Source organism: Zootermopsis nevadensis, unplaced genomic scaffold (assembly GCF_977971745.1).
Source record: "Zootermopsis nevadensis isolate Lab colony 2312 unplaced genomic scaffold, Znev_1.0 Znev_ptg000006l, whole genome shotgun sequence".
Taxonomy (NCBI): Eukaryota; Metazoa; Arthropoda; class Insecta; order Blattodea; family Termopsidae; genus Zootermopsis; species Zootermopsis nevadensis.
Window position 1 is genome coordinate 4134263 of NW_028259138.1, and position 13847 is coordinate 4148109.

Genomic DNA, 13847 nt, shown 5'->3' on the forward strand with positions numbered 1-13847 from the left:
CATGACGCATGTAAACCTTAAAGATTAAACTATGTGAGTTGCCTTGCCACGTAAACAAGGTATGAGCTGGGACACATCAATCAGTAAGGGAACTGACTGTGGGATGGACAACAGGGTTTCGATTTCCGGCAGGGACAAGGACTTTCCCTTCACCACCACATGCAAAGAGATCTGGGGCCCACCCAGCTTCATACACAATGGATACTGGGACACAGCAGACGGAATCTGTTTGTGGTCATTCACTCAAATTTATGCCGAAGCTAACAATTCATGAAGGAGGCCAAGGCTCGACTTCGGGCTGTCGCGCCATGGAAGAAGAAGAACAATTCATGGGGATTTACCTCTACCCCCCTCCCCAAACCGTCTTCAAGACCCGTTAGGGAGAAGGCTATTTAAATACTGAAAAAGTTAGTGAGGTTAAACACAGCGTAACAATTCTAGGTTTTTCGCCGGAATTTGACGTTCAATAATGGCGCCAGCAACATCAAATTTTTCCGAGTGAATGGTACTCCCCACAGTGAAAACATCAGATCTTACTGAGTATAAATACGAGTGTTCTGATGCTGAAGGCAGCAAGTGCCTCTGAAACATCGGTAAAATTCTAGCAGCTTACATGACGCAACATCCCAAAAGACAGTTATCTTCGAAACGTTCCCTTTCAATTCTACACACAGAAGCTGTTACTTTAATTATTTGAGTCAACAAGTATGATATGCGAATATGCCATCAAATGAATCATATTTTATTACAAGTTTTATTGAAACAGACATCTCCTTACCGAAAGAGAATACTTCATAACAGCTATCAGATTCTCTATGAAAGTAACAATTAAGCATATATTAATGTATAAAAATATATTGAGACTAGGTAATTTCAGTACATACCCGTATTACCATTGGTTACAAATCTTAATCTCCTTGTCTCAAATTCATTACTAATGTGACAGGTAATAATAGCAGGATTTTTATGGCTCCCATAGACATGTATTTTAAGCTTTACATACATACTTCTCATCTTAACCCTTTCCATGCTATATTTGAAGAATAAACCTTCTTTATAAGTAAGTTAAACCTATATAACACAGTTTAAATTCTATCTTTGAACGGCCACATAACAATTAGTGAAATAATTAACATGATAGGGCAAATTTCTTTCGCTGATCTGACACAAAAAATAAACTAGACGACAGACGGACTGTGCTTCTGAGAGAAATATCTCGTGCGTAACATGGGAAGGGCTAATAACAGCAGACAATTCTATGAATGATCATTCTTTGAAAGTAATTACCATAAAAATCTTGGATAGGATCGCGTGTATCTTAGCATAAGATTCACAACAGAAAAGTTTGATGCTTCACTTTGTATTATAAAGCCTCTACGCTGTTCTAGATACAAATGTCAAAGAAATACAACATTCATTTTTGTACATATGTTTGTATTCCAGTGATCCTAAATAAAAAAGTACCATGTATATATGTAATGGTAAAATTTAAGAAAGCGTAGATAATATTAACACCTTTGTAGTTGGCATGTTGCAGTTTAGAGACGCGAAGGACAAGATATACAAGGTTTAATACCACTCGAAATGTATCCCAACCTAGGTAAATGGCTATGTGGCGGGAAACGAAAATATTCATTCTACCCTACCATTCAGTTTATTAAGTACAGACGTCAGCGATCTCACAGGCCAGATAACCACTGAACTTTGTTGGAATAATACCGGCAATTTTTGTAATATGTCAAGTTGTAACTTTTAGGGGTTAAATTTACACTATGTGACAGTGATATCACATCACAAAAATGTGGGCCTACTGTTGTGTTTTCAGACAACACCGTCACTATGAACACTGAAGTTTTCTCTCTCGGTGTGGCATCCGCCGTTTAATTTAAATCGTACAGTGGAGTGTTGAAGTATCTTTCTTAGCTGACGGAATTGACTAAAAACACTTCCAGTCACCATGGGTAGCATATTATGGATTGTAATGCGGCAGAGACAGAATTCGCTATGCTAGAAAGGGAAATGTGGAAATATTTTCTACGCTTTGTCCTGCACACATGTTACATTTTGGAATTAAGCCAAGACATGCGCTTAGCACGTGGAGAAAACTGAATGTAGAGTAATACAGAACAAATCTGTGTATCTAAATATAGTAGTTATTCAACTAATGACAGATCCAAGTCCGCAAATTGTAACTTGGGGCCAGTCTCCTTTAGAAATTGAGGGACCGTTTCTTGAAAGATGGATATGTAGGCCTATCACAAATTGATTTATATCATATGCCCTCGCGATTAATATTAATTACAAGTATAGGTGCTTGTGATATGTCTTCAATTGCAATATCACAAAAGGCGATAATTTTTATACTAATGGTAAACATGTCTCTATGTACTATTAGAAATTAGATATGCAAACTAATAAGTTCATTTGTACTTCACCGGTGAGAGGCAGATATTGGTACCACATTTGGCACTCTTTTTCCAGAGAGTGAATCAGAAAATTTAGGTCCAATACACTAAAACCTCATGTAAGCGTGTTTCAACATAACAGGAATCGTCAATTTGCTCTGAATATTAAACGTTTTTCTTAACATGACACTCTGTTTAAAATAATTCATTAATTTTTCTTTCTGAAATTGCTTTTGGCGATCTCTCAAAAGTACAATAAGCATGCAATTATTGATTCTGATTATTTGTTACTTAATAGAGCCATGAGATTCTTATGTGCCTGTAAATGTCCGTATAAAGAGACACAAATTATATATTATTTTCAAACTATACTATTGCAACAATATTAAAAACGTATCAAATCCCACCATTTTTTCAAGAACAAAAATTAAACATTTAGACACACAAGAAAACTGCGAAGAATATTATTAAGAACACAAGTTTTGAAGAGTAACTTCTTCATATTAGAGCCTTAATGAAGTAAGTACGGAATATCCAGTTGTTATTGTAACCATTTGGAATTGTTATTCCAGTTCGTAATCTTTAAAAATACTCGTCTGGACAACACAGTAAGTAGTAACTTATGTGAAGAAACAAGTAGTTAAGCATGAAACCAATTTCTATCCTTAGACTTTATTTGATTTCAGTTTTTGAAAATACATTGGAACTGGCCCAAAACCAATTCAAATGTTTCAAAATAAAAGTGTCATAATCACAGAATTTCGTAAAGATATAAATCTGTTTTGCAGCAAATAAACTGTTTCAATTTCCATCTAGAGGCAGCCATTAACATAATAAACGTCGCCTACGTAAGTAGACGTTTCACAGTCGTCAAAGAATACTAGAGGACTAACTTCAAGACATAAAGGACATTAATTTTCTCGGTGATAAGAAACTGTTATTCTCGTTCCAGTAATTTGTAGTATTTTTGTGTGTGCTGATTCAGCTTAGTATTTCACAATTCAGACCTCCTCATACGGCGTATGACCAGAAGAAAACCGGATTTAGAAACAACCTATTTTGAAGAACGTATTAACGGCCTCAGAAATATGGTATTGTTTTTACTCTTCAATAATATTTCCAGATACTATTTTCCAACTATGTGCTCTAGGTAACCCAACCACTGAACTGGCCGATTATAGAACGAATAATAGGGATAAAAATCCTGGCAGAAACGGAAATATGTCACCACGTCCAGACAGGTTTGAGGCCCGCTCAGCTTCCAACGTAATGGATACCAGAGCCCCTATATTCAGTGATATAGAGCGACGTTAACCACTTGCATCCTTCATGCGTAGAGGTAAAGAATGCGAAGAGAAAATATGCTCATATGGGGTGGTTCTTAGAGAGGGAACTTTACTTTTAGACATTAAGTATACAGACTTAATTATTCGACTATCAAAGGCATTTAAAAATGGCAATAGTCTAGATATAATATTGTTATGATATGTAAAATTCTTGTTTTTGACTTTCGTCCATCTCATACAATATAAATTATAAAACTAGAATGTTTCGGAAGCAGAATCCAACGTCAGAAACATTGCAGTTTTACAATTTTATGATTTAGAAGTTGGACAAAGCCCAAAAGAACAATTTTACATGTTATAACGCATCGTCATCAGAAATCTTCAGACTTCGATAATACTGAGTAAGATATCTGGTTCTCACGGCAGCAATTGTGATGATGGCTGTCTTCTAGATTGTGTATTCTGGTTCCCGATGATGGTGGCAGTGAGTACCTCTGAAACATCGGTAAACTTCAACAAGACTACACGGCGCAGCAACCCTCAAGACAGCCATCTTCATCCTCAAAAATATTGTTACGATCATGCTCTACGGTCCATTTTAATATTAGCCTCCCATCTATACCGACCTAGGTCTCCCTGGACTACCTGTCTGTCAATGATAAAAACAATAATTTATCGATACTTCAACAGTAGTATGCTGTTGGGCTTTGAAATGCAATGAATGAAAGAAACCACTCATCAATTTGTCCCAGTAAATAGGCCCTTATATACTGCTATTAATCATGCGACCCACTGCTATATTAATATTCAAAATGTGATGTTAAACAGTGGGGCGAGTGAGGCTGTCTTCAACATAGTCACATATTAAAAAAACACTGTATGCCACTTGAACACACTATAGGCTTATAAACAGTTCTATTTAACGTTTAATCGTTTTAAACGTCTGTGCCAATTTCAACTGAAGGCATGCAAATGTTTCCCACAGGAAGTAAGAAAAATAAAGTAAAGTGAAGTTAACAAGTGAATCGGACACTACATCTCGCTATGTTCCCTGCAAGTAAATTGGCAAGAACAAGATATTTCTACAGAACTGAACATAGACCTGTAGTGACTTATTTACATTTGCAGAGAAACAATAACCTAGTCTAACTGTAGAGACGGGAGGTCAGTCCTCTCTTCTTTTTTACCACACATGACAAAAACTAAAGGACATGCATGTTCGCACAGTTCGATAATTTTACATTGCAAACGCATGAACAATCACTATGATAATGTCCTCGATAACGATTACAACAACAACTGGTTACATAAATATTACAGAATTTAAGGCAGAATATATCTTCCGCTTGCAGGAGTCAACATTCATGAAACACGTAAGCAGAAACGTTCTTTGGGCGAAAACAAGAAGAGGAGGGGGGCGGAAATCACGCACCCACGGCACAGTACTATTAATTTATGGAGGCTGCTGAATTTTTCTGCGTAGTAAAGTTGGTCAAGTACAATTTGGATTTTGGGTGTATTTGTATGTCAGTCTTCTGATGGTTGAGTGCGAGAGTGGTCAAATGAGGAAAGTTTATCGTGGTAATATTTCAGGGAACAATAACACTGGTATTTAGTGTTACCACATATTCCTTGGAGAACTATGTGAACAACCAGACAGGAGAGAAAGACGCCAGTCAAAATGTTAGTGACGCAACAGAAAATTTGTGCACGGTACATCAGTACCTCTTATGATATTAACTCCTTCTTCCCACAGGCCAGCGGTCACCAAAAATAAAAGGGCAGTATAAGTCATTTCTGCGCTCTCAATAAATGAAAGCAACTAGAAATGTGGCTTTACTGAAAGGCAAACATAAGGATAAACAGAGGAACAGCGATGACACAGCCCAGGTAGAGGGCAGTCCGCGGCTCACATGTGGACACTGCAATGAACTCCTCATTCCAGAGGGACTCGTTCGGGCGGACTGGTAGCTCCAGGACCACTTTCTCACTGGAGAAGAAGTGGAGGGGCAGTGAGCACGACTCGGTGGAGTTCCTGCAGGCCGCCATCGAGTTGGACACATTGTACATCCTCTTCTCAAGGTCAAAATGAACTCGAATGTAGTTTGTTTGCACTTCGTTCTCACTGCTGAATACGAAGAAGTAGTACCCGTTCCTTGGAATCCTGCGGAGGAAAGAATTAGCCCAGTTACATGGCTGTGTGTCTCGTGATCAAGCTGGCCATATTTACATAACCTAATATTGAAATAGTAACTGTTACTGTGCTGAATTCATTAGATACTTTCCATGTTGTTAATGCCAGTGTTTCCTGACCAATTATATTAAGAGACCAGTATGACAACAGTTTTCCTACCGAGGACCGTTCCCTACCTGGATCACACTGCACACAAAGAAGTCTCCTCTAAAATCTAATTCTTACTAACACATCGATCAACATGTTTTCTAACATAAACGATCAACATTTTCGAAATATTAAAATGACGAGACAGCATAATCATCCACATCAAACATTCGCAGTTAACTTTTTTTTTGTATGTTTATTTTTATACATAAATTCGTTTTCTTTGCGACCCATGTCCCATGAGCTGAGGCGTAGGACCAGGAGGGGTTCAAAATTATGAAGAGATATATGAAATAATTTGTCAGACAAATTTGACTGCCAGTGGCTCAAGGTTAGTAACATGGCTCGCTTAAACAGATCCTACAAATCCTCATTATTCCGCCGGTTATAGAAACATCGCAGCAAGATCGAGAGGAAATAATGTAGGAAGGAGGCTTGATGTTCGACATAAACGAAAAAGAAGATGAAACATGGAGAGGTTAGGCAGTTGTAACGTGACAATTCTCAAAATTGTAGTAAATTGTTAAAATACAATTAGAATTTTGGGCCCGACATGAATTGCGCCGCACTAGTTCATAAGATGAAAGAAACGAATAAGATAAAAACAGATAAATATTCTCGGATCACTTGACATATCACCACAATCTTTTATGGTAACTGTATTGCCAATACTTACAATAATTGCCCACACGTCTTACAGCAGGGCCGCACGTTATAATATGATTCCTTATTTAACATGCAGCACCAAGAGCCGCGATAGAAATACATGAAAATTTGAAAGGGAAAAATACAATTCTATCTCTAACTTCCACTGCTAAGAAACTTTGTGTCATAATTGGAGAGAACCCAACAATACAATTAAATTTAAACACATGAATTAACGTACAGGCCCTTATAGAAGACGGTAAGAAGAATCATCATCATAGTCGTCGTCAACGTGATACTGTTGTTACTGATTGGCATTACACCATACATTTTATGGAAGAACTAACTAAACAAAGATTTAGTTCAGAGTAAAGATTTCGGACACAAGGCTAACCTGAAATATTCGTTGTCACTTTGCTTGTAATTATTTACTTATAAACAATATAGAAATTGGCAGTAGGGAATTTGTGATTTGTCAAATTTCCCATGCCTCGCGACAATCGTTCATTTGCCACAGCCATCAAATCAAAGGCTAAGTTAGCCTATAGATTTCGTACGACCTCTATCTTGTTTTACATTCAGATGATGGTAATGAATTTGCTCTAACAATGCTTTCTCACCTCTTACATGCCCTCAAATGGCTAAGCTGTAAAAAGTAAAGCTGTCCCACTAGCTCCTACTCATTTTTAACCTCAACACTAGACGGGGTTGAGTGGTCAGCGTCACGCCCTGGCCGCACTTAACCCCCTGAGAAAGGACCCGTTACCCATTGGTTAGGAGGCTGGGTGGGCCCCAGAGCCGGTCTGGACGCAGAGGCTAGACGAAAAGTCCTCTGCCTCCGTCGGGCATCGAACCCCGGTCGTCCAGGTCGTAGCCAGTCACTAAATCGACTGAGCTACCCCGGCTCACATGAGAAACAGCGAAGTATAAAGATAAGGAAGAATAACAGTTGAGGCCATGCGCCAAAATGGATAACCTGTTACGCTGTTGTTTACTCACTTGTAAGTGATGGTGTTCTCATGGGCCGCAACAGTGTGCTCGTGATGTGACCGATGTTTGCTACACTTGCTGTGCGGGCTTAGGGGCAGATTGAGGATTAGCCCCGCGCACGACAGCAGCCTCTCCTCACTGCTGGAGAACGAAGACCAGAATTCACTCTTGGATCGGTCGTTAAGAGTCGTCTCATTCACCATCTGGTGGTGGTCTGCAATCCCGTCGGGCTGAAATCCCTGAAAGAGAGTCCCGACAATCTGACCTTCGGTTATCCGACGTGATGTGTCGAAATGCTCCAATTTAGCATTAGTCAACTCAGGCTGTACCAGAGCAAATCACCTTTTTTATTTTACGTACTCAGTTGCTACAGACTGTTCAGGCGATGGGGAGACTGCCGAAAAGAAAGAGGAACGAGGTTCATAAGCAAATACCCATTACTGTTTTGATTTGTGAGACTTTTATTTGATACCGTGTCGTATTTTCTTCATAATTTAATAATAAGTATCGTAATTTGAGTTATAAATTAAGCTGATATTCACCCTCTCCTTTTCATTAGTCTTCTGTATTATCCGACATTTTCGATTATCCGAAAGTCCTTCAATCCCGTTTACGTCGGATAATCGAGACCTCTGTACATCATCAATGTCCCCTGGTCACTGGTCCGCAAATTCTAATTTGAGTTAGGGCTATACAGGTGGCTCCGCACTTCCAATATCAGCATTTTGCATATACGCGGCTTTATTTCAGTGTCATGAGGAGCACCAATATCCTATCAGTGGCCATGCAGGGTCACTAAGTTGCCACTATATATAGTTTTTAATTGCAAGCATCCAGTGTTGAAGATTAACATGTCTTTTCGATTTTAGTAGCACATAACTATGTGCCTGGTGAGTAACGGACAAAATATTCCTAAGTCCATGTAAGGTGCTCTTGTTAATAATGTGCTCAGGTAATCAAAACATTCACCAACATTTACTGAAGCAGAAGGTTCAATACTGTGTTTAGAAGAGTCCGCCACTGAACCCTGGGTATATTCTGAGTAACCTGAGTTAAGTCCACACCCTAATAACTCATTTCTTCAAGATCCAAATTAATATTAAACTCCAATCTACGCCAATATTCCAAGTAATCGCTTCCTGTCAATTTAAGGGTGTTAATATGTACGATGCAAATTAATATATTTAGATTTGTGGTCTGATGTTTTCACGGCAATGAAGATGCCGACATGTTTTTCTGGGTTGTAACGCCGTATGAAGTATTAGGTGCTTATCAACGTTCCAGGGGAACTTCAGAGCTGATGATGGATGCAATATTTTCTTCCGAAACTTGGTACCAACCAGAAGACCATCATCGATTTTTGATATTACCAACAATCATTAGTTTTGGTAACGTTACATGCAGTGTACAGAAAGTGGCAGACAGATACCGGTCCTCGGAAAAATCATTGCTGTTTTACGATTCCCTACATATAAAACGTTGAGAACCACTGGGTTAAAGGATAATAATAAATGTAAGTTTGAAAACATTGTGCAGTTCGTAAGATCTGCTTCACTTACCTCCTCATTGGCTGCATCCTCGTCCTCAGCGTGCATGTTGAGAGATTCCTGCAGACTCGGAGGTGCCAGTGTGATTCCCCTGCGACTTCTGTCCAGCATACCTTCACTCCCGTTATGATTTCCAAAGTCCTGCTCCAGTATAATGTCACGAATTAAGTTTCTCAAAGTGTTAAAACTTTCGTAACCATTTACGTCGTCTTTTCTGGGAAGAATATTACCCATCTGAGAGTTCAGTCGCCTTAGAACACTTCTGCCACGGTCTCCTAGTCGTTGGAGTCTTCTGAGAACATCCTCAAATACTTCACTAGACGTCAATGCAGAACTGTGCTCGTCACTCTTACTTGAAACATCACTTCTAGGCGATTCAGTCGACACCTTATATTCTCTTGAATATGATTTAGAAGGCGAATTATTAACAGCATTCTTTGCTTTAATCCTGCTTTTTGCCCAGGCCACGTTTCGAATTAACTGTATTACAATGTTATCTATATCATCAGAGTCACCATCATCTCCATGTTCCAACTTTTCGTGGGAATTAATAGGGCCCTTGCTCGCGTGAAACATGACTCCAGGTCGAACTCTTCTCATTTTTGCCGGCTCGTTCATCTCGTTACTGTTTTCGCCGTTTGTAGACGAGTGAATATCTGTTGTAATTTTTGTTCGGTTGGGGTCATGTACCGATGTCATTGGCCACTCCTCCAAATTCCCTTCCATCTCCTCAAGTTCCTCTGACGAATCGTCCCCGATGTATGCGCACTGATGCAAGTGTTTATGGCCCCGGATGACGATGAGGGATGCGCCGGGCCACCTGTCGATAAAAAATTAAACTATTTAATAGACTATAGTTTGATTATTTCCTTGTTACTTTTCGACTACACTTTATTAACATTGTTGCCACATCGTCACTTTGCACTCAGCCACGGTGATGACACCTAGCGATCCAGATGCCTGGAAGGTCCTTTCTCCTGCGTCAGAGCTCCTGCGAAGGAATCACTTGCTACTTCCCATCCTTATTGCTCTGCTGCCAACGCTAGACAGCCTCAGAGGAAGTTGGGTCGGGCACTTTATGCGCTTAAAGGATGTTTCCAGTTCGAGGACTAAAGACAGACTAAGGATGTGTTAGACGCGGTAGATATGTCCCGCTGTTTCACGTCGTTGTTCCTGTCTCCCCCACCAGTTCACCTTCTTCTCGCGCAGATCGCGACAGATTTATCTGGCTTTGGTCGATACTACAATGAGACAGACAGCTACAGACCATGGTCCACATTCACCCTTGCTTCTCAACTAACGCGCGGGCCGCAAGGTTATAAACGCGGAATATTTAGTAAAACTCTATGGTAATTTGTTAAATATGATACTGGCTTACTATCCAAAATAGGTGCGTACACTACACGCCTACATGATAATTTTAAACACAATCGGTCATTAGTGAGATATTTTATGTTTTAATTTCTCTTTTTGCAATTCACAAGCAGAACACATCTCCATGTGTTCACCTTTAAGACCCGTTAAAATTCTTGATTTGACATTATTCATGAAGTAGAAGAGTTGCTCACAGCAGTGGTTACAGACCAATACTAACGACATAAACAAAACGTGTCGTTTTATATCACAAAATATAAATTCCTGCTAGAGACCTAATGGAAAAGACGCATTGTTAATTGTCGTAAGATTTATTGATTAAATATCTCTATTAGATTCAAACTGCGTACCAATGGCGAAACGAGCTCTAGAAGTCACGTCGTGTATAAATGCAATATTATTAAATCCTCCAAACAATTGAAACACGATGCTAAGGTACTTTATTAATAATAATGGATGGGACAAGAAGTGTGCACAGGGTATTGGTTGGGAAGCCTGAGGGGAAGAGACCGCTCGGGAGACCTAAACGTAGATGGGAGGATAATGTCAGGCGGGATCTATGGGAGATAGGAGTTGAAGAAGACTGGATTTTGTTGGCCCAGGACAGGATCTGGTGGAGGGCTTTGGTTAATTCGGTGATGAACCTTCGGGTTCGGTAAGCCATCTAGTTAGTTAATAATAAATGTAACACGTATTAAAAACAAAATGTATTTCGGAAATAGCTGCTGCATTATGTACCTTAGGGGCAAGGTTTGTTTCGGGTACATAGAAGTAAATACCCTATAAAGTGGTGAATAGATGGAATAATTCAATTCAATTCTTTAGTATTAGTGTTCTATATAAACAGACAGGAGGCCAATTACAGATACAGCACGGAGATGAACACACGAGCAAAGTAATAAATACAGAAATGCAACAACAAAGGGAATATAAAATACACGAGTGCAGAGGACGCCCATACGCAATGAGAAAATGCTACTAAATACATTGGTATATATGTAGTAATAATTTAGATAAATCAAGTAAGTTAGATTATTGTAGGATGTAATTAAGTGTAACAATTTTCGTCTCGAATATGTCCAAGTCCCTGCAGACAACATTAGCAGCTGATATGCATCTAGCAGAAGGACTGTTTTTAATCGAAGGGCTAAAACTGAACATAGAAAAATCTCCCAGATTCCAAGCAGGGATGCGGAAACCGACAACTTCCAGGAGGGTAAGACATCATTTAAAACCGCGGTAATCCTGCGCAAGGAACAGTGCATCACTACAATGCCTTAAGCAGGGTATGGAGTTTTAAATACACTAATGCATTAGAGCAGCTATAATGCAGATGGGGGAGGAAACGATAGTAGCAAAGGGCTGCAAACTTCTGCTGGATACGTTCAAGTCTGTTGGCACCAATAGTCGTAATAGAATTCCAAACGACCGATAATAATAATAAAGTAGATCGATTGGTACACTGTTATAAGCTGCTGTTGTGTTATACAGTAAAATATATATTTAATCCTGCAGTTAAGCGGCTACCGGAGCACTAATAGCCAGACCATAGTATTCGACACTGATGTGTACGTTTCCTTTCCGGCGGACAAACTAAACGACCCTCTTTTGCTGGAATAAGCACGCTAAGACCTTGAAACTATATCACATATTCTTACCCAGAAACTCACCCGCAGATCAACTGGGAATTAAATTTCGTAAGTATGAACTCGGTTAAATTTACTGCGTAGTCGAAATTCATTGGCCTCCATAAAATAATTGGACTGTAGTGAATAACTGCAAAGAACACTGCTATGGATATGCCAGAATTTTACGTATCAAATCAAATTTTTTTAACATATCCCTAATAAATGTACATGCTCCAACAGAGGACAACGATGATTTTAAAAAAAGATTAATTCTACCAAGACCTGGAAGTAGTATATGACACAACAGCCATAAATAACACCAAAATCATACTTTGAGGCCTAAACGCCAAGGTGGGCAAAGAAATGACCCACAGATGAACTACAGGGGCACACAGTTTATTTGAGGAGTCCAATGATAATGGTTGCAAACTGATAGATTTAGTAATGAGTAAAAATATGGTGATCAGTTCAACCTGTTCCCCACATAAGGATATACCCAAGACAACATGGGTATCTTCAGATGGCATAGTGTTTAATCAAACTGATCATATATTAATAGACAGACATTTGCCTCAAGCATTCTCGATGTGAGATCTTACCGTGGTGCCAACTGTGACTCAGATCATTATTTGCTGAAGATCTGATTTAGATGTCGTATCAATATAAGTAAGCCAATAAAAGGGCAGGTTCAACCAGAAACCAACATACAGAACCTTAAGAACCCCATGAAGCTAAAAGAGCTACAAATGATGAATGAAGGAAAATTTACATCTGGGGACACAAATACAGAAGATACAATTGAGCAATTTAGGAATAAGGTGAAATCAAACATACCAGAGTCAGTTGAAACAGTACTTGTATATCAACCTACGAAACACAACAGGCAGTGGTTTGTTGAAGACTTCTGCCACAAAATACAAAAGAAAAGTCGAGCCAAAGAATGACCAACCAGAATAAGAACAGAAAAGTGTAAGTGCCTGAGACATGAAGCAGATGAAATATGTATCAGTAGTAAGTGAAAATTCATGAATGACCATTTTGCTTTTAATGGAGAGCAACTTTACAGAAAATAACATAAAGCAAGCTTTTGGAGTACTTAAATTCTATAAAGAAGGCTTCAAACCAAGGACTGATTTATATATAAATGGGAAAATATAATCAATAACAATGCAGCAATTAAAAATACATGGACGGAACACTTTCAACAACTTCTCCAATCAAAGGTGAATAAGTGTCATCACAATCCACAAGATGCCTTACAAACAAATGATGTTGAACCCCCTATACTAATTGAAATAAAGGAGGCAATCAAGATGCAAAAATCCCTTAAGGCGCCTGGTAAAGATGGAATCCCAGCAGAGCTTTTGAAACATGGGGGAGAATCCTTAATGCAAACATTGCCCCGGCTCATATGGAAGATATGGAATGAAGAGGGAATGCCTCGTGACTGGAAGAATAGTATAATCTGCCCCATATATAAGAAAGGGGACAAATTAATGTGTGATAATTATAGAGCAATCTCTCTTCCATCTACCATATATAAAATAGTTACTTAAAAGGAAAACTTGTTGCTGTGCAAGTGATCCAGGAGTATCAGACGGGATTTAAGAAAGGTAGATCTACCGCGTGCC

The 13847-nt window shown here is 39.0% G+C and overlaps 1 protein-coding gene across 6 annotated transcripts in view; it reads right to left on the reverse strand.

Moving 5' to 3' along the window:
* Window positions 1-721: 721 nt before the first annotated feature.
* Window positions 722-13847, reverse strand: part of LOC110829855 (uncharacterized) — a 60499-nt gene continuing 47373 nt past the window's right edge. For all 6 annotated transcript variants that reach the window (XM_022064013.2, XM_087343577.1, XM_022064014.2 and 3 more), the window contains 3 exons: window positions 9227-10034; window positions 7677-7906; window positions 722-5855 (listed from right to left, as the gene is read on the reverse strand). In XM_022064013.2, coding sequence (XP_021919705.2) covers window positions 5528-5855; window positions 7677-7906; window positions 9227-10034 — 1366 coding nt within the window. In that variant the 3' untranslated portion in view covers window positions 722-5527. The remainder of the gene's footprint in view (window positions 5856-7676; window positions 7907-9226; window positions 10035-13847) is intronic.